Below are 25433 nucleotides of genomic sequence, written 5' to 3'. Positions count from 1 at the left end.
TCAGTGTCCAAATATTATCTGTTAATCTCACTGTGCTTTACTATTGGTTTTGCTTAATGGAAGTCTTATCAGTAAAATAGTTTGAGCCAATTTACTCCAACGCATCCAGAGCAGAAGCTGTTGTATAAAGGATATTAGGATATTAATTTGATAATGGAACAAAGTCCTGAGTCGACCATTTACTTGGGCATAATAAAACATTTATGTTGGAGATATGATGGGGAAAAATTATGGGAAGGCACAAAATAATCTCACTAAATGATTATAAGAAATTATACATTAATACAAAATAGGTCATCCACTCTAGCACACTGTTATCTTTGTTTTTTTCCCTGCACTGAATAATTGTCGCTCTAGATTTCAGAGAAATACCAGACCCTTTAAATATTATGAAACTTAAGATCGGGTCCTAAATGCACAATATGTAGTCCAAACTGCTTCCATGAGATATCCAGTTTGATGCATTCATGTAGCAAGTGCTGATTGGATTGGATTAAATGGAAATCGTCAAAATGAGAACAAAGTTCTTTTGGTATGAACGTGTGTGTGTACAGTAGGCCTCGAGCGCCTGTGGTCTAGTGGTTAATTCGCACACCCTATGTACACAGGTTGTAGTAAATCTTTAAAAGTTTGTTTGGAAATATTCTGTTGGGATTTTATCATTAAAAACTATTAATTATGTTAATTTTTGACAGTAATATGTCTTCTACAACAGGAGGGGGCTCCAAGGAAAACGGAATGGGGACCACTGGACTGGTTGATCAAAGTACCTTTTCATGGTTACCTTTATGCTCAAAAACCCATTGTCCTCTGGCATTTTAGTCCCAGATGTTTACTAAAGGTGGTTCAAAAGGGCTAGTCGGAGGATAGAGTGATGTGCAAACTAGTGAAGAACGAGAGGTCTCCATTATGTTTCAACACTGACCTGAGATTGATTGTGGCACCATAAAGTATATTGACTCAGGACTTTGTTTGCATGCCAGAACTGATTGAATTTTATCCATTTGTCTTATTTAAATTAATAAGTAACTCTTGATGTCACACTTGATGTATCAGTGCTTTCAATGACCCATTTATGTGGTTCACCAATGAATGCTTCGCATTGTCTTTGGACACACAAACAGGCGTATAAATTCTGACACTCACTGAAAGATCTGAAGCTTCAACTATTCCAGTCCTAGACTCGGCAGTAGCTCCAAGGTTAGCACAAAGACGGGTAAAGTATTGAATTGTTTGCATTGCATTGAAAATGTGGTTGAAGACGTGTCTTTTTTTCTTTTTCAGAAAGTTGATATCGTGGATGTGGGCAATAATGGCGGTGCCTAGGAGTGTGTTATTACTCCTGCTTTTACAGTTTTTTACTGTAAGAACATCAGGTAAACAGTTTGATTTCGTTTTATCATGAATCTTTTCTCCTATTTGTTTCTGTTAGTTGCATTTTATCACCCCAGTGATAATTTGAAGCTGTCATTCTTACATTAGTTAAATACTAAAAGTTAAGAAGTAATTTTTCAGCACCAACAGTAGTAGTAGTCTTGTCTTGCACATAATTTCAATTATATTCTAAGGATATCAGTATCACATTTGTATGTTTTTCAGATGTGCACTATTCTGTAATATTCAAGCAGAAAAAACAAGTTGTTCTAAAAAAAAGTGAATGTAATTTACGTCACTCTCATGTAATAGAGTTACTTTTTAAATTGAAAAGTTTTTATTTTACGATTGTTGTCCTCTGCACAGGAACACTTGTCTCCAGCTGTGATTCATGTCACGATGAAGCCGCCTGCCACGAGTCTAAAGAAAGAGGCGACACTTTCTCAAGCCAGACGCTCTCTTGTGTCTGTAACGATGGTTTTGTAGGTGATGGCCTCATGTGTTACAATATAAAACTCTGTAGTGACTCTTCTTGCTGTAAAGAAGGTTATCAGTGGTCACCAGACAGGGGCTGTGTGGACACGGACGAGTGCTCTCTTACAGACTCCCCATGCAAACCATCTCAGGTTTGCACAAACACTCCAGGCTCTTTCGTATGCTTGGAGCCTTCCCCCAGCTCCAGATCAGGTCCCTCCTCCCAGTCTGTCCAGTTCAGCTGTGGATCCACTGTGTGTCCTTCAGGCACAGACTGTGTCAGAATGAATGGGACTCTCCAGTGTGCTGACCCCTGCCAGGAGTACACTGTGCTGAATGATGACTGGCGATCAACAAATAACACGTCCACCCAGAACCTACACTGTGACCAACATGTTGACTGGCAAGGCTGGTATCGGCTGTTTCTGGGCCAAACCAGTGCTCATATTCCAGAGAAGTGTGTGGCTGAAAGAAGGTGTGGAACCCATGCTCCTCTGTGGATAACAACTCCTCATCCCACACAGTCAGGTCAGATTGTGAGCCGCACTGTGTGTGGCTCATGGTCAGGAAGGTGCTGTCGTTTCTCCTCACACACCATCCATGTCAAGCTCTGCTATGGAAACTACTTCATCTACAAACTTGTACGGCCAAGCAACTGTCACCTTGCATACTGTGCAGGTATTGTTCCATTTGTAACATTAACTCTGTAACCACATATTTACATTTTTCATCTAATTCAGTTATTTAAAGAATGACTCTATTGTCACTGTTGTTCTTGAATCTGATTAGAAATGTTCCTTTAGTTAAGAAACGGTATCTACTTGTTTTCATTGTAACCAGAGGTGAACGGAGCAACTCCTGAAAATCCTTCAACCACACTTGATCCAAGTACAGCGACCTCTTCTGCCAGTCAGGTCAATATCACCTCCACCACAACACCCGACAACAGCTCAGCAGTTGAGGGTGAGGTCCGTCTGGTTAACAGAGGGAACCAGTCCTGCTCTGGCAGAGTAGAGATCTTCCACCGTGGACAGTGGGGGACGGTGTGTGATGATCAATGGGGCCTGGCTGATGCTCAGGTGGTGTGCAGACAGATGGGCTGTGGCAGGGCTCTGTCAGCACCATCAGTTGCTTATTTTGGACAGGGCAGTGGACCCATCTGGATGGATGATGTCTCTTGCACAGGCAGCGAATCAAAGCTTGGAGAGTGTAGGCACAATGGGTTTGGATCACACAACTGTGGACACAATGAAGACGCTGGTGTCGTCTGTGAAGGTAAATATAATTGTTTCGATCTGTCAGAAATTCGTTATGGTGTTATATTTGGCAGAGAGGAGTTAAGTAAACAGGAACCTGATAGAGAAATATGAGTTTGATGCAAATATTATCGTCATGCCTTTCAACCTTTAGGAGTCTTTGTCCTGTTGAAGTAGATAGGTAGTATGTAGTTTTAACATATATCATTGTCTTTATGATGTTGAAGAGGGTTTTACTTGTCAGATAACTATTTCATTAACATAAAATATAATCTTTACACTTCTTCAGCTAGAGACTGTTACAATTTCTGTTTTAAACATCTTGTCTTTTGAAGTTGTCATGAATGTTAAAAAAAACAAAGGAGGTGGACCCTATTGCAGAAACTAACGTAAATATTTACGAACTGAAATATCCAAAAAGTCCAAAAGAAGAACACAAACCACGAGGAAACACTGACATCTACAACTAACATACAACAACTTACAATGATCTGAAAACACGAGGGAAGGAACACAAAGACTAAATAGACACAGGGTAATCAGACACAGGTGAGACGTATGACACAGGGAAACACAGAGACAGGAATTAAGACAAGAAACCCTGAGGACCAGAACTACAATATAAATCAGGAAACACTGAAGACACAAAGAGAACTCAAGAATGTAACAATAACAAAACACACTAGAACATAGAGAAGCACAAGAATATGTAATTACAAAATAAAACAGGAAACTCTAAAGATCAAACAAGGAAACATTGACACACAAGGGAAACAAGCAACACTAGAATAGACAATCATCAAGAAAGACAGAAAGTGACAACTGAGCAACACTAGGGAAGAATGAGAAATTAAAACAAGGAAATCTAAACATTGAAAATACACAACTAAACAAGACCATATCATGACAGAAGTCACTCTTTCTTGTGTCTCTCATCATCAACATAAAGTCTCATGTTTTCCGTCAGCTGCTGCACCAGTCAGGCTGGTCAACTCTAATAACCGCTGCTCTGGCAGAGTGGAGGTCTACCATGATGGTCTGTGGGGGACAGTGTGTGACGATGCCTGGGACCTCAGTGATGCTAACGTGGTGTGTAGACAGCTGGACTGTGGCCCTCCTCGTTCAGCATTACTAAATGCAGCTTTTGGACAGGGCAGTGGACCCATCTGGTTGGATGATGTTGGTTGTTCTGGCAACGAAATATCAATAACAGAGTGCAGACATCCAGGGCTTGGGGTCCACAACTGTAATCACGTTGAAGATGCCAGTGTCATCTGTGAAGGTTAATGTTTATACTTTTTTTTAAAACTCCTATTCTTGTTCTCCTATTTGTCTATTGAAGTGTTCTCGTGAATGAAGTCAAACACTGACCACATGTAATAAACGTTGTTTTGTAGCACTGTATGTTCAAAGTGCAGTACTAGGTATAATATTTTAAATATATGGATCAAGATTTATGCCCAACTCTAACTTGACTGATGTGTGTGATAAAGAAAGAGATCATTTGCTCATAAATATTGATAACAATGTAGACTGTAGTTGTGTAAGGACTTGATAGAGACTCTTCTTTTCGGTCAACCAGAATCTAACAGCACAGTTGTACCCACCATACCTGTTACAACACCTGGGAACATCATCACCTCTGAAGTGACAGCTGACATCCTCTCCACCACAACACCCGACAACAGCTCAGCAGTTGAGAGTGAGGTCCGTCTGGTTAACAGAGGGAACCAGTCCTGCTCTGGCAGAGTAGAGATCTTCCACCGTGGACAGTGGGGGACGGTGTGTGATGATCAATGGGGCCTGGCTGATGCTCAGGTGGTGTGCAGACAGATGGGCTGTGGCAGGGCTCTGTCAGCACCATCAGTTGCTTATTTTGGACAGGGCAGTGGACCCATCTGGATGGATGATGTCTCTTGCACAGGCAGCGAATCAAAGCTTGGAGAGTGCAGGCACAGAGGGTTTGGATCACACGACTGTGGACACAATGAAGACGCTGGTGTCGTCTGTGAAGGTAAATATAATTGTTTCGATCTGTCAGAAATTCGTTATGGTGTTATATTTGGCAGAGAGGAGTTAAGTAAACAGGAACCTGATAGAGAAATATGAGTTTGATGCAAATATTATCGTCATGCCTTTCAACCTTTAGGAGTCTTTGTCCTGTTGAAGTAGATAGGTAGTATGTAGTTTTAACATATATTATTGTCTTTATGATGTTGAAGAGGGTTTTACTTGTCAGATAACTATTTGATTAACATAAAATATCATCTTTACACTTCTTCAGCTAGAGACTGTTACAATTTCTGTTTTAAACATCTTGTCTTTTGAAGTTGTCATGAATGTTAAAAAAAACAAAGGAGGTGGACCCTATTGCAGAAACTAACGTAAATATTTACGAACTGAAATATCCAAAAAGTCCAAAAGAAGAACACAAACCACGAGGAAACACTGACATCTACAACTAACATACAACAACTTACAATGATCTGAAAACACGAGGGAAGGAACACAAAGACTAAATAGACACAGGGTAATCAGACACAGGTGAGACGTATGACACAGGGAAACACAGAGACAGGAATTAAGACAAGAAACCCTGAGGACCAGAACTACAATATAAATCAGGAAACACTGAAGACACAAAGAGAACTCAAGAATGTAACAATAACAAAACACACTAGAACATAGAGAAGCACAAGAATATGTAATTACAAAATAAAACAGGAAACTCTAAAGATCAAACAAGGAAACATTGACACACAAGGGAAACAAGCAACACTAGAATAGACAATCATCAAGAAAGACAGAAAGTGACAACTGAGCAACACTAGGGAAGAATGAGAAATTAAAACAAGGAAATCTAAACATTGAAAATACACAACTAAACAAGACCATATCATGACAGAAGTCACTCTTTCTTGTGTCTCTCATCATCAACATAAAGTCTCATGTTTTCCGTCAGCTGCTGCACCAGTCAGGCTGGTCAACTCTAATAACCGCTGCTCTGGCAGAGTGGAGGTCTACCATGATGGTCTGTGGGGGACAGTGTGTGACGATGCCTGGGACCTCAGTGATGCTAACGTGGTGTGTAGACAGCTGGACTGTGGCCCTCCTCGTTCAGCATTACTAAATGCAGCTTTTGGACAGGGCAGTGGACCCATCTGGTTGGATGATGTTGGTTGTTCTGGCAACGAAATATCAATAACAGAGTGCAGACATCCAGGGCTTGGGGTCCACAACTGTAATCACGTTGAAGATGCCAGTGTCATCTGTGAAGGTTAATGTTTATACTTTTTTTTAAAACTCCTATTCTTGTTCTCCTATTTGTCTATTGAAGTGTTCTCGTGAATGAAGTCAAACACTGACCACATGTAATAAACGTTGTTTTGTAGCACTGTATGTTCAAAGTGCAGTACTAGGTATAATATTTTAAATATATGGATCAAGATTTATGCCCAACTCTAACTTGACTGATGTGTGTGATAAAGAAAGAGATCATTTGCTCATAAATATTGATAACAATGTAGACTGTAGTTGTGTAAGGACTTGATAGAGACTCTTCTTTTCGGTCAACCAGAATCTAACAGCACAGTTGTACCCACCATACCTGTTACAACACCTGGGAACATCATCACCTCTGAAGTGACAGCTGACATCCTCTCCACCACAACACCCGACAACAGCTCAGCAGTTGAGAGTGAGGTCCGTCTGGTTAACAGAGGGAACCAGTCCTGCTCTGGCAGAGTAGAGATCTTCCACCGTGGACAGTGGGGGACGGTGTGTGATGATCAATGGGGCCTGGCTGATGCTCAGGTGGTGTGCAGACAGATGGGCTGTGGCAGGGCTCTGTCAGCACCATCAGTTGCTTATTTTGGACAGGGCAGTGGACCCATCTGGATGGATGATGTCTCTTGCACAGGCAGCGAATCAAAGCTTGGAGAGTGCAGGCACAGAGGGTTTGGATCACACGACTGTGGACACAATGAAGACGCTGGTGTCGTCTGTGAAGGTAAATATAATTGTTTCGATCTGTCAGAAATTCGTTATGGTGTTATATTTGGCAGAGAGGAGTTAAGTAAACAGGAACCTGATAGAGAAATATGAGTTTGATGCAAATATTATCGTCATGCCTTTCAACCTTTAGGAGTCTTTGTCCTGTTGAAGTAGATAGGTAGTATGTAGTTTTAACATATATCATTGTCTTTATGATGTTGAAGAGGGTTTTACTTGTCAGATAACTATTTGATTAACATAAAATATAATCTTTACACTTCTTCAGCTAGAGACTGTTACAATTTCTTTTTTAAACATCTTGTCTTTTGAAGTTGTCATGAATGTTAAAAAAAACAAAGGAGGTGGACTCTATTGCAGAAACTAACGTAAATATTTACGAACTGAAATATCCAAAAAGTCCAAAAGAAGAACACAAACCACGAGGAAACACTGACATCTACAACTAACATACAACAACTTACAATGATCTGAAAACACGAGGGAAGGAACACAAAGACTAAATAGACACAGGGTAATCAGACACAGGTGAGACGTATGACACAGGGAAACACAGAGACAGGAATTAAGACAAGAAACCCTGAGGACCAGAACTACAATATAAATCAGGAAACACTGAAGACACAAAGAGAACTCAAGAATGTAACAATAACAAAACACACTAGAACATAGAGAAGCACAAGAATATGTAATTACAAAATAAAACAGGAAACTCTAAAGATCAAACAAGGAAACATTGACACACAAGGGAAACAAGCAACACTAGAATAGACAATCATCAAGAAAGACAGAAAGTGACAACTGAGCAACACTAGGGAAGAATGAGAAATTAAAACAAGGAAATCTAAACATTGAAAATACACAACTAAACAAGACCATATCATGACAGAAGTCACTCTTTCTTGTGTCTCTCATCATCAACATAAAGTCTCATGTTTTCCGTCAGCTGCTACACCAGTCAGGCTGGTCAACTCTAATAACCGCTGCTCTGGCAGAGTGGAGGTCTACCATGACGGTCTGTGGGGGACAGTGTGTGACGATGCCTGGGACCTCAGTGATGCTAACGTGGTGTGTAGACAGCTGGACTGTGGCCCTCCTCGTTCAGCATTACTAAATGCAGCTTTTGGACAGGGCAGTGGACCCATCTGGTTGGATGATGTTGGTTGTTCTGGCAACGAAATATCAATAACAGAGTGCAGACATCCAGGGCTTGGGGTCCACAACTGTAATCACGTTGAAGATGCCAGTGTCATCTGTGAAGGTTAATGTTTATACTTTTTTTTAAAACTCCTATTCTTGTTCTCCTATTTGTCTATTGAAGTGTTCTCGTGAATGAAGTCAAACACTGACCACATGTAATAAACGTTGTTTTGTAGCACTGTACGTTCAAAGTGCAGTACTAGGTATAATATTTTAAATATATGGATCAAGATTTATGCCCAACTCTAACTTGACTGATGTGTGTGATAAAGAAAGAGATCATTTGCTCATAAATATTGATAACAATGTAGACTGTAGTTGTGTAAGGACTTGATAGAGACTCTTCTTTTCGGTCAACCAGAATCTAACAGCACAGTTGTACCCACCATACCTGTTACAACACCTGGGAACATCATCACCGCTGAAGTGACAGCTGACATCCTCTCCACCACAACACCCGGCAACAGCTCAGCAGTTGAGGGTGAGGTCCGTCTGGTTAACAGAGGGAACCAGTCCTGCTCTGGCAGAGTAGAGATCTTCCACCGTGGACAGTGGGGGACGGTGTGTGATGATCAATGGGGCCTGGCTGATGCTCAGGTGGTGTGCAGACAGATGGGCTGTGGCAGGGCTCTGTCAGCACCATCAGTTGCTTATTTTGGACAGGGCAGTGGACCCATCTGGATGGATGATGTCTCTTGCACAGGCAGCGAATCAAAGCTTGGAGAGTGCAGGCACAGAGGGTTTGGATCACACGACTGTGGACACAATGAAGACGCTGGTGTCGTCTGTGAAGGTAAATATAATTGTTTCGATCTGTCAGAAATTCGTTATGGTGTTATATTTGGCAGAGAGGAGTTAAGTAAACAGGAACCTGATAGAGAAATATGAGTTTGATGCAAATATTATCGTCATGCCTTTCAACCTTTAGGAGTCTTTGTCCTGTTGAAGTAGATAGGTAGTATGTAGTTTTAACATATATTATTGTCTTTATGATGTTGAAGAGGGTTTTACTTGTCAGATAACTATTTGATTAACATAAAATATAATCTTTACACTTCTTCAGCTAGAGACTGTTACAATTTCTTTTTTAAACATCTTGTCTTTTGAAGTTGTCATGAATGTTAAAAAAAACAAAGGAGGTGGACCCTATTGCAGAAACTAACGTAAATATTTACGAACTGAAATATCCAAAAAGTCCAAAAGAAGAACACAAACCACGAGGAAACACTGACATCTACAACTAACATACAACAACTTACAATGATCTGAAAACACGAGGGAAGGAACACAAAGACTAAATAGACACAGGGTAATCAGACACAGGTGAGACGTATGACACAGGGAAACACAGAGACAGGAATTAAGACAAGAAACCCTGAGGACCAGAACTACAATATAAATCAGGAAACACTGAAGACACAAAGAGAACTCAAGAATGTAACAATAACAAAACACACTAGAACATAGAGAAGCACAAGAATATGTAATTACAAAATAAAACAGGAAACTCTAAAGATCAAACAAGGAAACATTGACACACAAGGGAAACAAGCAACACTAGAATAGACAATCATCAAGAAAGACAGAAAGTGACAACTGAGCAACACTAGGGAAGAATGAGAAATTAAAACAAGGAAATCTAAACATTGAAAATACACAACTAAACAAGACCATATCATGACAGAAGTCACTCTTTCTTGTGTCTCTCATCATCAACATAAAGTCTCATGTTTTCCGTCAGCTGCTACACCAGTCAGGCTGGTCAACTCTAATAACCGCTGCTCTGGCAGAGTGGAGGTCTACCATGACGGTCTGTGGGGGACAGTGTGTGACGATGCCTGGGACCTCAGTGATGCTAACGTGGTGTGTAGACAGCTGGACTGTGGCCCTCCTCGTTCAGCATTACTAAATGCAGCTTTTGGACAGGGCAGTGGACCCATCTGGTTGGATGATGTTGGTTGTTCTGGCAACGAAATATCAATAACAGAGTGCAGACATCCAGGGCTTGGGGTCCACAACTGTAATCACGTTGAAGATGCCAGTGTCATCTGTGAAGGTTAATGTTTATACTTTTTTTTAAAACTCCTATTCTTGTTCTCCTATTTGTCTATTGAAGTGTTCTCGTGAATGAAGTCAAACACTGACCACATGTAATAAACGTTGTTTTGTAGCACTGTACGTTCAAAGTGCAGTACTAGGTATAATATTTTAAATATATGGATCAAGATTTATGCCCAACTCTAACTTGACTGATGTGTGTGATAAAGAAAGAGATCATTTGCTCATAAATATTGATAACAATGTAGACTGTAGTTGTGTAAGGACTTGATAGAGACTCTTCTTTTCGGTCAACCAGAATCTAACAGCACAGTTGTACCCACCATACCTGTTACAACACCTGGGAACATCATCACCGCTGAAGTGACAGCTGACATCCTCTCCACCACAACACCCGGCAACAGCTCAGCAGTTGAGGGTGAGGTCCGTCTGGTTAACAGAGGGAACCAGTCCTGCTCTGGCAGAGTAGAGATCTTCCACCGTGGACAGTGGGGGACGGTGTGTGATGATCAATGGGGCCTGGCTGATGCTCAGGTGGTGTGCAGACAGATGGGCTGTGGCAGGGCTCTGTCAGCACCATCAGTTGCTTATTTTGGACAGGGCAGTGGACCCATCTGGATGGATGATGTCTCTTGCACAGGCAGCGAATCAAAGCTTGGAGAGTGCAGGCACAGAGGGTTTGGATCACACGACTGTGGACACAATGAAGACGCTGGTGTCGTCTGTGAAGGTAAATATAATTGTTTCGATCTGTCAGAAATTCGTTATGGTGTTATATTTGGCAGAGAGGAGTTAAGTAAACAGGAACCTGATAGAGAAATATGAGTTTGATGCAAATATTATCGTCATGCCTTTCAACCTTTAGGAGTCTTTGTCCTGTTGAAGTAGATAGGTAGTATGTAGTTTTAACATATATTATTGTCTTTATGATGTTGAAGAGGGTTTTACTTGTCAGATAACTATTTGATTAACATAAAATATAATCTTTACACTTCTTCAGCTAGAGACTGTTACAATTTCTTTTTTAAACATCTTGTCTTTTGAAGTTGTCATGAATGTTAAAAAAAACAAAGGAGGTGGACCCTATTGCAGAAACTAACGTAAATATTTACGAACTGAAATATCCAAAAAGTCCAAAAGAAGAACACAAACCACGAGGAAACACTGACATCTACAACTAACATACAACAACTTACAATGATCTGAAAACACGAGGGAAGGAACACAAAGACTAAATAGACACAGGGTAATCAGACACAGGTGAGACGTATGACACAGGGAAACACAGAGACAGGAATTAAGACAAGAAACCCTGAGGACCAGAACTACAATATAAATCAGGAAACACTGAAGACACAAAGAGAACTCAAGAATGTAACAATAACAAAACACACTAGAACATAGAGAAGCACAAGAATATGTAATTACAAAATAAAACAGGAAACTCTAAAGATCAAACAAGGAAACATTGACACACAAGGGAAACAAGCAACACTAGAATAGACAATCATCAAGAAAGACAGAAAGTGACAACTGAGCAACACTAGGGAAGAATGAGAAATTAAAACAAGGAAATCTAAACATTGAAAATACACAACTAAACAAGACCATATCATGACAGAAGTCACTCTTTCTTGTGTCTCACATGATCAACATAAAGTCTCATGTTTTCCGTCAGCTGCTGCACCAGTCAGGCTGGTCAACTCTAATAACCGCTGCTCTGGCAGAGTGGAGGTCTACCATGATGGTCTGTGGGGGACAGTGTGTGACGATGGCTGGGACCTCAGTGATGCTAACGTGGTGTGTAGACAGCTGGACTGTGGCCCTCCTCGTTCAGCATTACTAAATGCAGCTTTTGGACAGGGCAGTGGACCCATCTGGTTGGATGATGTTGGTTGTTCTGGCAACGAAATATCAATAACAGAGTGCAGACATCCAGGGCTTGGGGTCCACAACTGTAATCACGTTGAAGATGCCAGTGTCATCTGTGAAGGTTAATGTTTATACTTTTTTTTAAAACTCCTATTCTTGTTCTCCTATTTGTCTATTGAAGTGTTCTCGTGAATGAAGTCAAACACTGACCACATGTAATAAACGTTGTTTTGTAGCACTGTATGTTCAAAGTGCAGTACTAGGTATAATATTTTAAATATATGGATCAAGATTTATGCCCAACTCTAACTTGACTGATGTGTGTGATAAAGAAAGAGATCATTTGCTCATAAATATTGATAACAATGTAGACTGTAGTTGTGTAAGGACTTGATAGAGACTCTTCTTTTCGGTCAACCAGAATCTAACAGCACAGTTGTACCCACCATACCTGTTACAACACCTGGGAACATCATCACCTCTGAAGTGACAGCTGACATCCTCTCCACCACAACACCCGACAACAGCTCAGGAGTTGAGAGTGAGGTCCGTCTGGTTAACAGAGGGAACCAGTCCTGCTCTGGCAGAGTAGAGATCTTCCACCGTGGACAGTGGGGGACGGTGTGTGATGATCAATGGGGCCTGGCTGATGCTCAGGTGGTGTGCAGACAGATGGGCTGTGGCAGGGCTCTGTCAGCACCATCAGTTGCTTATTTTGGACAGGGCAGTGGACCCATCTGGATGGATGATGTCTCTTGCACAGGCAGCGAATCAAAGCTTGGAGAGTGCAGGCACAATGGGTTTGGATCACACAACTGTGGACACAATGAAGACGCTGGTGTCGTCTGTGAAGGTAAATATAATTGTTTCGATCTGTCAGAAATTCGTTATGGTGTTATATTTGGCAGAGAGGAGTTAAGTAATCAGGAACCTGATAGAGAAATATGAGTTTGATGCAAATATTATCGTCATGCCTTTCAACCTTTAGGAGTCTTTGTCCTGTTGAAGTAGATAGGTAGTATGTAGTTTTAACATATATCATTGTCTTTATGATGTTGAAGAGGGTTTTACTTGTCAGATAACTATTTCATTAACATAAAATATAATCTTTACACTTCTTCAGCTAGAGACTGTTACAATTTCTGTTTTAAACATCTTGTCTTTTGAAGTTGTCATGAATGTTAAAAAAAACAAAGGAGGTGGACCCTATTGCAGAAACTAACGTAAATATTTACAAACTGAAATATCCAAAAAGTCCAAAAGAAGAACACAAACCACGAGGAAACACTGACATCTACAACTAACGTACAACAACTTACAATGATCTGAAAACACGAGGGAAGGAACACAAAGACTAAATAGACACAGGGTAATCAGACACAGGTGAGACGTATGACACAGGGAAACACAGAGACAGGAATTAAGACAAGAAACCCTGAGGACCAGAACTACAATATAAATCAGGAAACACTGAAGACACAAAGAGAACTCAAGAATGTAACAATAACAAAACACACTAGAACATAGAGAAGCACAAGAATATGTAATTACAAAATAAAACAGGAAACTCTAAAGATCAAACAAGGAAACATTGACACACAAGGGAAACAAGCAACACTAGAATAGACAATCATCAAGAAAGACAGAAAGTGACAACTGAGCAACACTAGGGAAGAATGAGAAATTAAAACAAGGAAATCTAAACATTGAAAATACACAACTAAACAAGACCATATCATGACAGAAGTCACTCTTTCTTGTGTCTCACATCATCAACATAATGTCTCATGTTTTCCGTCAGCTGCTGCACCAGTCAGGCTGGTCAACTCTAATAACCGCTGCTCTGGCAGAGTGGAGGTCTACCATGATGGTCTGTGGGGGACAGTGTGTGACGATGCCTGGGACCTCAGTGATGCTAACGTGGTGTGTAGACAGCTGGACTGTGGCCCTCCTCGTTCAGCATTACTAAATGCTGCTTTTGGACAGGGCAGTGGACCCATCTGGTTGGATGATGTTGGTTGTTCTGGCAACGAAATATCAATAACAGAGTGCAGACATCCAGGGCTTGGGGTCCACAACTGTAATCACGTTGAAGATGCCAGCGTCATCTGTGAAGGTTAATGTTTATACTTGTTTTAAAACTCCTATTCTTGTTCTCCTATTTGTCTATTGAAGTGTTCTCGTGAATGAAGTCAAACACTGACCACATGTAATAAACATTGTTTTGTAGCACTGTAGTTCAATGTGCAGTAAAAGTAAATTTCTTAAAAATATATGGATCAAGATTTATGCCCAACTCTAACTTGACTGACGTGTGTGATAAAGAAAGAGATCATTTGCTCATAAATATTGATAACAATGTAGACTGTAGTTGTGTAAGGACTTGATAGAGACTCTTCTTTTAGGTCAACCAGAATCCAACAGCACAGTTTTACCCAATGTAGTGACTATCTAATGTCCAAATTTCTTATATTGCCTTTACTCACTTGCATAGGTGTATGGAAAGTTCTTGACGCGCAAAAAAATAAACAAATGTCCAAAATTAAAAGTACTTTCTGATGTTCCAGTTTATTATCACACATGAAGCAGACAAACCGTGATGATGATATGATGAGTTGTTATTTCTGAGATGATACTGTTGGTTGTCGTTCTTTTGTTATGTTAAATAGCCTTGCGTTATCCTGTGTTACGTTGTGTTACGGTAAGAACCGTATATTCCCACCACCTATGCCCCCGTTTCCGGTTCACCTGTGACATATATACACTCAACCAACCACCTGACCAATTAACCCAAATGATCAATTATCACCACCTAGTGTCCAAATTGAGTACATAAATAAACATTAAAAACTAAAGCAATTGAAATAAAACACATAAATACACACACGCTCAATTGGCTCCTACACCCACCACTCCTGATCCCAGACCTGGGACCATCACCACCTCTGAAGTGACAGCTGACATCCTCTCCACCACAACACCCGACAACAGCTCAGCAGTTGAGAGTGAGGTCCGTCTGGTTAACAGAGGGAACCAGTCCTGCTCTGGCAGAGTAGAGATCTTCCACCGTGGACAGTGGGGGACGGTGTGTGATGATCAATGGGGCCTGGCTGATGCTCAGGTGGTGTGCAGACAGATGGGCTGTGGCAGGGCTCTGTCAGCACCATCAGTTGCCTATTTTGGACAGGGCAGTGGACCCATCTGGATGGATGATGTCTCTTGCACAGGCAGCGAATCAAAGCTTGGAGAGTGCAGGCACAGAGGGTTTGGATCACACAACTGTGGACACAATGAAGACGCTGGTGTCGTCTGTGAAGGTAAATATAATTCTTATGATCTGTCAAAAGTAGGGTCGGCTGATATGGGATTTTTGAATCCAATACCGGTATTGAGGAGAAAACCTTCAACCTTAAATAGTATTTGTCATTTTAAAAGATATATCTATAGTATGTTTTTTTTTTAATTATATAACTTGTCTTTGAGAGGTCAATGATGATTTTAGTTGTCAGTAATAGGTTGGAGAAATATAAAACATGATCTTTACACTACTAAAACACATAAGTTGTTGCTGTTTTTTTATTGTATTTAAAGTCATTCTTTCTTGTGTCTCTCATCATCAACATAATGTCTCATGTTTTCCGTCAGCTGCTGCACCAGTCAGGCTGGTCAACTCTAATAACCGCTGCTCTGGCAGAGTGGAGGTCTACCATGATGGTCTGTGGGGGACAGTGTGTGACGATGCCTGGGACCTCAGTGATGCTAACGTGGTGTGTAGACAGCTGGACTGTGGCCCTCCTCGTTCAGCATTACTAAATGCAGCTTTTGGACAGGGCAGTGGACCCATCTGGTTGGATGATGTTGGTTGTTCTGGCAACGAAATATCAATAACAGAGTGCAGACATCCAGGGCTTGGGGTCCACAACTGTAATCACTTTGAAGATGCCAGTGTCATCTGTGAAGGTTAATGTTTACTCTTGTTGAAATAATTGCCATTTTTTGTTACTCATATTAAACTACAATATCTGTACTAATAGTATTTTCTCAATAATTTTAAAAATATATTCATAGTGAAGCGACAGTTTACAGAGTTTGTGATTTGTGTGACGGTACAGACTTGTTTTATTTCTTAGCCAGTGGTGGTTCTAGACCACTTTTACTGAGGGGGCCAAACTGGGGCCAGGTGAAAAACAGACAAAGATGATCATTTAAAAAGAAATATATATATATTATGCCAAATAATAGCACACATCATTAAATACCACAACATTAAATAGCATGATTTATGTTTGTTTCAATAACAGTATTTAATACTAGATTGTGAGTCCAGTTTTTGAGTCAAATACTAGGGGGGTTCTTCCTTTTTGAGGGGTGGACACAGGGGGGACCAAGCTCAGTGTTACAGGGGCACTGGCCCCTGTTGGCCCCTGCCTAGAACCGCCCATGTTCTTAGCTTTTCCTTTGGAAATTAATTTCAACATTTTCTTTTGTTATTTTTCTTCAAATTGATTTTAAACATGCAGTTAATGGAAAAAATGTTAAAATCTTGACCTCTTTAAAATATTTATCCTATTGTCCCTCTTCTTTTACTGTACTCCAAGTTAAACCTTATAGCTTTTGGTTGGTCTGAGACTAAATTTAAGGTGCAAAGGGACTCATTATTCATTATCTTAAAACATTTTAAATATAGCTTCTCCCCCCTGTAGGGAAGTTTTTTCTCCCTCTCTTTGGTAATGCTTTTAATGCAGCTGCTCACAGCACTTCAACTAAAGTTTGCATGTCTATGTACTTTCCGTTAATTCAATCAACCCCTGTTTTTCAGACCAACCGCACACATGCGATCTACTCCAACAGTCTATTTGTCTACCCTGTTATCAAGGGGTCCTTTAACCTTCCTGTGAGCATCCCCTTCTCCTGTGCGTATCCCCTGGAAACAGACACCAGCCTGAATGTGGCTATCAGACCATTCCTGCCGTAAGTAGCCTCCCTCTTATTGATTGTTACTAACTATGCACTAGTCAATATGTCATGTGAACTGTTTAACTAATACCTGATAATACTTCTGAGATCTAATGTTGATATTAACTATATAACCAGGTGAATCATTTTTGATACACATGTCCTCAGTGAGTTCCTTTAGTTACATACAGCACATAGATAATCCACCAGGGGGCCCCATTACACCTTTGGCATATCAAAAAAAGGAGGTTGTCAGTTAGTGACAAAATGTACACTACATTTGCCATTTAAAAAAAAAAGATAAAGCAAGGAAAACGATTCATATTGTTACTGTGATACAACAAGAATTTGTATATTTTTCATAATTTTTTAAAAATATTTTTTCATCATTTTTAAATAGGAGTATTAATTACCGTTGTGGATCAATTCAGGTCCAAGTCTCGACATTTGAGTACAAAGTATTGAAATTCAAAATATTGTGTTAAAAATGTGTATAGTGACTGCCCTCTACAGGTTAAAACATGGCTACTGCAACAGATTTTCTTTTTTTTAGCTTGTAGCCTAGTTTGTGAATTTGGAATCAGCTTTTACATAATGTAATTTTGCTCTCAAGACCTCAGCAACTAACAAATCCTGGCTTGATGAATAAAAACACACTTGTGCTGGTTTGATCAGTGATATCATTTAAAAAAAAATCTAATTCAAAGTGTAAATTGCCATAGCAATATTTAACCAAGAATCTGATGGTACCACAGTGAATGAAAGCAGTGTTGTAGTGTTTGAGTGAGGTCCAAACGCTGTTTTTTTTGGACAGTCAGCTATTTCACTGCCTGTTGTCTGTTTACTACGACTTAAACCACAAAGAAATATCCATGGTATTCTGAAATAATTACAATTGTACGAGATAAAGATGTTTAATTGCAAATCAATTCAAACTTACTTTCTTTATAGGTCGTCATGGGACATTTTAGGATCTGGTTCTGGTGCCGAACCCTGTGCCGTCATGTCTCTTTTCCGTAACTCCGCCTTCACTGAGACTTTCCCAGCTGGAGGGGTCAACCTGCCACTGGGTTCACCTTTGTATGTGGGTGTCTCTGTAACAGAAAGAGAGCTCAGATTTGTTGTTGTTCTGGAGGAATGTTACGCCTCTCACTCATCCGATCCTCACTATTACCAGCGATACTCTCTCATCCAGAACAAGTGAGTGTCCCTCTTCTCTTTAGACTCAGAACATTGTTTGTGGAGTTAAACTGAAATGGAGAAAAGTGAGATGTAGTGTAATATGCTTTATGGACTTGGTGAGCTCTTTTCGTTCTCGCTGCCAGGTGTTCGACCGATGCCCGACAGGTGTCTGTGATTGAGAGCGGCATGTCTTTGTGTGCTCGTTTCTCTGCCCTGCTCTTTCTGCTGGAGGACGATTATAGAGCCATTTATCTTCACTGCAACATAAGCCTGTGTGACCGAGAGAGATTTCACTGTGTCCCAGTAAGTCAAACAGTTCACTTCATCAGTGAGTTGTGTCATAACCTGGCTCTATGGCCATGACAAATATGATAAAGAACAACTTAAATTGAGGTAACAATGATGTATTGGAACAATGCACCCACAACTATAGCACAAACAAACATGGGATGAATGTCATTGTTAGGCGAGAGAGAGAGAGAAGATCCACCCTGGGGTCGGGCTTTTATGCCCTGCAAGCAACAGGCCCAGGTGCTCTAGATTGGACCATCCAACTCCTCAAGAACTAGGGGGACAGAATCAATTAGTAATAGCCTCACTAAGGCAGTGACCGTCATAGTTGTTCACCCATAATCACTGCTGCTTACAAAAATGGACAGTGACAATATCTGCTCTTTCTGTATCCTCTCCACCATGAAGTCCTGTCAAAGGAGGAAATATCGCTCTGTTTCCAGCTCTGTTGCTATGGACTGCGTCACCATTGGACCAATTGCTTGTAAGTAAAAATATGATTTAGTCTGAGGGCTGATGTCCCAACACAATAAACTGTGTGGAAATAACAAGCATGTTTTTTGTTATATCTCTTTCCTAATCTTTAGGGGACAAGTCAACTAAGTGAGCTGGTTACACCAACACATCCCATAATGTCATATCATGAAGACGTTTCTCTTATGCACAAGACATGAAACTATTTTAAAAACTGGTTTAACCTTTTATAATCAAACTTTTCACACTCACACACAGTCTGCTCTGATTCTTCTGTCCTTTGTAATGATTGTGTAACAAATCAACAATAACAAAGAAATAATAAAATGTATTAAAAAAACATGTTACCAAACTCTTCTTCACTGCTGTGGTCATTTTTAGTGCAGATATGGTGTGAATTTATTATTTCATACTATTTTGTATGTTCTTTCAGCATGTTTTAAATTACATTTGTCTTGAACCAATGTTGTTTGAAAGTAGATTATTAAACTAATGACAGATTTTCCAAGTTAGGTGAAAACTGTAACCTATTATGCAAGTTTGCAGGTGTTATAAATAAACACTTTAAAAAAAGATTACACTGATTGTTGAATATGTCAGACTTAACCTTTACAAATCCTGCCCATCTGTGCATGAAGAGGTATTTTATGTAGATAGATTAAATATTAGAGAAATACAATATGTTGATTTTTTTTTCCCCACATATCCCATGGAATTTTTATTGACAAAAAAAGTGACCAACGTTCCCCAGTCGGGTTCAGGGTTTGGAGCAGTCAGGGTTAATTCCTGCCCAGCCGTTCATGTTCATTTTAAGTAGCTCTCAACTTTTCGTCCATCGACAGTGGTCGCCACGTCCAACAATAATGCAAGCAACAACTTAATCATCGCTCAAAGGGCCGTGAAGCAACTCCGGTTAGACATCACCTAACCTTTTATATGGATATAAATGGTCTTGGTTCCTTTTTTCTCTGAGCTTCCTTTTTTAACAAACTCAGTTTCTCAAGAATTGTATGCGAAGGGGAGTTCAAGTAAAATTCTCGAGAAACTGAGTTTGTTTATTTGAATTCCCTTTCAAATAAGATTTTTTTAAATAACTAATTTGAGGTGTTTTGTTTTTCTTGCTTGCTCTAGAATTACTTCACTTCAGTATTCACCATCTTGTTTATCAGGGTTTTAAAAGTTGATCTCAGCTAATAGCATAACATCAGTATCTTCTAGAGCCTGACTGATAAATCGGCCAGCCAATAATATCGGCCGATTTTAACATATCCAGTGACTATCGGTGTCGGCTAATTTTATTGTAGATATGCGCCGATATTACTAGATTCATTCACGAGCAGTTCTCTTTCACCAGTGGAGGGCGCTATATGGATTATAACAAGCATGATCACTCTCCTGAGAGTCAAGTGATGATACACGTTCATGCTCAGTTACTTTCCAGTTCAGTGACCATCTTGTCTACCTGGTCTATCTTTTCCACAAGTGTATTTGGGTTGCATCTGCATTTGAGGGATCAACATACATGTTTTTCTCTATATTTTGATCTGTCTCTACAGATTGAAAATAGATCTAAGGAAGATATCGGCCGATATATCGGTATCAGATTTTTCCCCTCCCAAATAATGATATCAGTATCGGCCCCAAAAATCCTGTATCGGTCGGGACCTAGTATCTTTATCAAGGATTAAACCATATTTTTGTTCAATTTGTCAGAACAAACTCAGTCTTAAACCCTTTTACAGTTTTCACCACTGAACAATGAAGGTTAACATTCAGAAGGTTATTGAACAGACTGAAATAACATTGAAGCCTCTTCAATACCTACAAAAGGAAACCAGACCATCACAGACAAATTATACTTTTTCTTTAAAGTAAATCTTAGTACCTGTAACCGCTGCCACCAGGTAGGTACAGCACACTGCAGAAACAGAGAAACAGAAACAGTGTCAGGCTGTAAGGTTTGGTAAGGGTAAGGGAAGGGAGGTAGGCAGGAGTCAGGCTATCTAAAGGGTGCTGGTGATTGGGAGATGCAGGTGGATTTGAAAACACATTGTTCCACAGGAAAAAAGTAGCATCCTTAAAAGCATTAAGGAGGGTGGCTCTGGGACGCTGGAGCTTACTGCCAAGTCTTTCAGAGGTGTTGTTGGTCTAACTTGATGAAACACCGCTGGGTGGGAGTTTCCTATTAGATAACCTGACTGATTTGCTGGCTCTCACTCCCCCTTTAGTTTCATGGTTGGGTTATGGTGGCCATAAGGGCCATGTTGTGGGTTGTTTTACTTATCAGCTGGGAAAAGCATTGGAATGAATGTGTGTGTGTGTGTGTGTGTGTGTGTGTGTGTGTGTGTGTGTGTGTGTGTGTGTGTGTGTTGTGTGTGTGTGTGTGTGTGTGTGTGTGTGTGTGTGTGTGTGTGTGTGTGTGTGTGTGTGTGTGTTTGTGGGGGTGGGGGTGGGGGGGTCAATGAGCACTTATCCTTTTTATTACGGCACAAGTATCTTCTGTCTTTTTTTTATTAAACCTGCTTTGGTGCTCTATGAATAAACCATGCTCAGTCAGTGAGTCTTAAAGAAATTTCTATTAACACTGACAACAGTGGCTCAAAGCCCATCCATCCAATAAGTCAGTATGTTGTGTGTCTTTAGAATGAGGTGATGGTGCCATCTGATTTCTGATCCATTTCTTTCAGTGTATGTTTATATAATGACCTGATTGTCGTAATTGTTGTTTGGTTGTCCTGGCCCCAAACAGTTATACAGTATGATAAGTGAGGAAAAAATCATGGCATGCATATACTGCTGTGCTGCTTTTAGTGGTATATGTTTATCAATCTCTATTCTAAAATTATCATTAATTTTCTTTTTATGAAGAAACACATTGAGAAAGTTTTATCATAGTTTAAGGTGAGATGATTATTTTGAAGCCACTTTGACACACGTTGTGGAAATATTTGTGAGTTGTTGAATAAAGATCTGAATTGCAATGAACTGTCCTCGAGAGCTTTTTTATTCTTGCAAGAAGGAGCAAATACACAGAATGTGACAAGGTACAGTCTGCCAGAAGCTCAAAGGGGCAAAAGGCACACTTGTCAAAAGGGAAGGGTGGAGACAGAAAAACTAGCGCTAAACATAGTTGATACAGTTACTGTATTCTTATAAAAACAAGACAGGGCGTTCGCAGATTTTGTACAAAAGCAGAAGTTCATGCAGGGGTTTCATGTAAAAGCAGAAATTCATCCAGATGTTTCATGTAAAACCAGGATATGTGTAGGCTAGTTGCGATTGGAACAGTGTTCTACAGCAAACAGACAGTTTTACAGTAATGTTATTTTAGCATATCCACATAATGTATTTTTCATTACTTTTCCCTAATTTTGATTATGTTCATCGCAAGTACAAAATTACTACATTTGAAAATACACATCAAAATAATCACAACAAAACAATGGAAACGTACATGACCATTATTCTACATCAGATAATATTACCCTGGGACAAGCAGTTTAAAATACATCGTCATAACAATGGCATGTGAGAAATGAGCAATGCTGTTTCTGCAGACATGGCCAGACTTTGGTTGGTGGTGATTGGAGGGGGCTTTAGTTTCTTGGATTGGACTTCGAGCAACAGAATAGAGGAGGTGACTACTCCAGTGATGAGGAAGAGGGCGAGTGTGGTGCCGCGGAGGCCACACGCACCTGGATGCCAGGGGCGTGGTCGTTCAATGATGGCTGCTTCTTCTGGCTGGGTATTGTGTTCGTCCAGCTGGTTTGTCTATGACCAATTAGGGGAGAGGTTGCTAGCACTTCACCCAGCAGAAGGCTGGGCCTGTGGTGGAGTGGTGTCGGGCGGGTCAGTGGGATCAGGGACCTTTTTACAGTGGCTGGCGTGGATCCACGTGGCTCTCTCAGCTATCTTGAGGGTGGGTTGTCAGGACACCGTTTAGCTCGTCAGTTCTTCCTCCGGAAGTCCTTGGCCACATCGTAGGACTTGGCTGCGGCGAGTGGAGGGGACCCGTGGCTGGGCATGGGAGTGCAGATGCAACCTGCTTTCTGACATTGGAGAGGGTGGAGGACAGGTTAAGACAGTATTTCAGCATGTCATTTTCACAGAGAAAGGAAGAAGGTAATGCATGTGTAGGCTGCTTGATGCCGACATGTGGTGGTGCTGGAAGGAGGATTTCAAATGGGCTTAGGTTATAGCGCGCTCTTCTCCTCATCCTCATGTATGTCAGCACCATGGTCCATGGCTGGACGGTTTTTTCGTAGGTTTACCATCAGATTTTAGAAATTTGTGATGTTTCACATAAGTAAACGACACCAAACTCATAGCTGGAGTCTGTGTAAATAATAACGGATTTGTTACGCCGCTACACAAATCCACAGCTAAAAGCTTTCCTTGAGCCTGACTCTAAGGCCAGTGAGCTTGTAACTTAGTGCCTCTCCTTACATGCTACATGAAACGTGATGAGATCAGTGAATGAATGTATTACATTCACTGATCCCATCACATTTGCAAGCCAAGATCTTGTCGTCACAAAGACCTACAAATATCTTGGTGTGCTACTTGATTCACATCTTACATACTGTGAACACACCTCTAAACTAACTACTAAGCTGAGTCAGAAACTTTGTGTATAATAAGATCAGATCATATCTTTCCTTCTCTGTTTCTGAAATGCACCTACATGCAATTGTGTTTTCATCAATTTCCTACTGTCTTCCAATCTGGTCACTTACCACTAAGGAGATTACTGAACCAATAGCACGACTGTACTATCGAGCTCTTAAGATCCACAGTAACCTCCCAAAGTGGTCACACCACTGCTCTGCACTCACACGCTCCAACGCCTTGACTTTCCAGAATTACATACAGAGCCACGCCATTACATACTATTTTCAGATTAAAAACAGCACTTCACCAACACTTGCTGCAATTCTACCGACACATAATATGAGACAAGTGCGCACCACTAGGTCAGTCTCACAGGCACTCATCCCAGTCCCTGCATACAAAAACAACTATGGTCGGATGTCCTTCTTTTATACATACACCAAAATTTGGAATGACATTCCCCATCACATTAGAACTTTACCATCTACCTCATATTTAAAAAATACATACAAACGACACCTTCTCCACACTTACAACTGTACTCATTAATTGTTCATATATTGTTCAAGTATTGTTCACAGTATCTGTTTCTATTTGTCTGTATCTGCCTAGCCCATGCTAATGTCCTGTAAATGTATTTGTCTTGATGTGTCATGACTGTGGTTTATGTTTTATGTTCTGCAGAACAGAAACCTGCTGGAAACCAGTTTTTTAAACTGAGACAGGCCCGTTAAACTGTAACTTAATGTTACTTTTAAACTTTCCTATATAATAAATGAAATGAAATGAAAGGTGTATTCTGCCTTACCTGAATGTGTGCAACTGTCCTGTCTGTTTAAGGGGTGGGTGCAGGTGACTCACCACCAAGATCCTCGTTCATGCCACAACCAACACAGCTAACACAGCCCAATCCACGGAGTCATTTGGGTGCAATCTCCCCAGCCAGCCCGTACTCTTTCATACCAGTTTCAATTATTTGCAAAAGAAACGTGAAGTGTCGACACCAAAAATAAGATATATTTCAGAGTCAGTCTCTCAGGTGTCTTGCGTCCTGGCGTCTCCCTCATGGCGTCCCTTCCAATCAAAACCAATGGCTGGAAAATCCCCTCCTGCATGCGCCTGTCCAGTAAACCATCCAGTTACCATTGATATTTGGACCAGATGAAGGGCTTTTTCTTTTGATTTAGCTTTTCATGTTTGTTGTGCTTGAAATTGTTTTTCAGCATGCTTTGCGTGTCTCACCACCTCATCCAGTCTAGCGTCCTCATAGCCAATGCAAGAGGCATGAGTGAGAGACGAGATGGGGGAGCAGTCCCTCAAGGAAACACAGTTTCAGATGGTTTTCCCAGGGGCCCATGTTGTTCGTTGGTCATGAGATATAGGCAATGATAGTAGACTGGCACTGTTTCCTCTTTCTACTGCTTGCAGGAGGTGACTTTGGACAGGTCCGATCAGGTCGGGTATTGGAGGACCCGTTGTAGAGGTGGGAGTGGACGAGGGATGGAAAGGATTGGTTGGGGAAGTTGAGCTTATTGACCAGGAGTTTGCAGCCAATGAGGTCTGTCCATAGTCGGTTGATGGATCGGATTGTACATATTCACATATATAACTGTGTCATCTGCATACATTTGACAGCTAACTCTTTTGCAGCTGTCTGGTAAATCATTAAGCTAA

At 40.6% G+C, this 25433-nt stretch overlaps 2 protein-coding genes across 5 annotated transcripts; both read left to right on the top strand.

The window, feature by feature from the left end:
* Window positions 1-1048: 1048 nt before the first annotated feature.
* LOC110004198 (deleted in malignant brain tumors 1 protein-like) lies at window positions 1049-14796 on the top strand. The gene is made up of 15 exons (XM_065960892.1): window positions 1049-1200; window positions 1285-1376; window positions 1741-2526; window positions 2689-3215; window positions 3996-4386; window positions 4687-5204; window positions 5991-6381; window positions 6682-7190; window positions 7986-8376; window positions 8677-9194; window positions 9981-10371; window positions 10672-11190; window positions 11962-12366; window positions 12667-13098; window positions 14047-14796. Exons 2-15 carry the CDS (start codon window positions 1301-1303, stop codon window positions 14364-14366), a joined length of 6174 nt encoding a protein of 2057 aa, XP_065816964.1. The 5' UTR covers window positions 1049-1200; window positions 1285-1300; the 3' UTR covers window positions 14367-14796.
* Window positions 14797-15454: 658 nt separating this feature from the next.
* LOC110000440 (pancreatic secretory granule membrane major glycoprotein GP2) lies at window positions 15455-19500 on the top strand. Of its 4 annotated transcripts, none has more exons than XM_065953073.1 (6): window positions 15460-16012; window positions 17065-17216; window positions 18153-18401; window positions 18527-18686; window positions 19083-19158; window positions 19262-19500. In XM_065953073.1, exons 1-6 carry the CDS (start codon window positions 15779-15781, stop codon window positions 19279-19281), a joined length of 891 nt encoding a protein of 296 aa, XP_065809145.1. In that variant the 5' UTR covers window positions 15460-15778; the 3' UTR covers window positions 19282-19500. The 4 variants fall into 4 exon arrangements, with proteins under 4 accessions (XP_065809146.1, XP_065809145.1, XP_065809155.1 ...); XM_065953083.1 differs by lacking the exon at window positions 15460-16012 and adding an exon at window positions 16061-16205; XM_065953074.1 differs by having other exon boundaries at window positions 15455-16012; window positions 19083-19500.
* Window positions 19501-25433: the final 5933 nt, after the last annotated feature.

The sequence above is a fragment of the Labrus bergylta genome, chromosome 1 (assembly GCF_963930695.1).
Source record: "Labrus bergylta chromosome 1, fLabBer1.1, whole genome shotgun sequence".
Classification (NCBI taxonomy): domain Eukaryota; kingdom Metazoa; phylum Chordata; class Actinopteri; order Labriformes; family Labridae; genus Labrus; species Labrus bergylta.
Note: the sequence above shows the minus strand (reverse complement) of the source record. Positions and strands in the feature narration are given on the sequence as shown.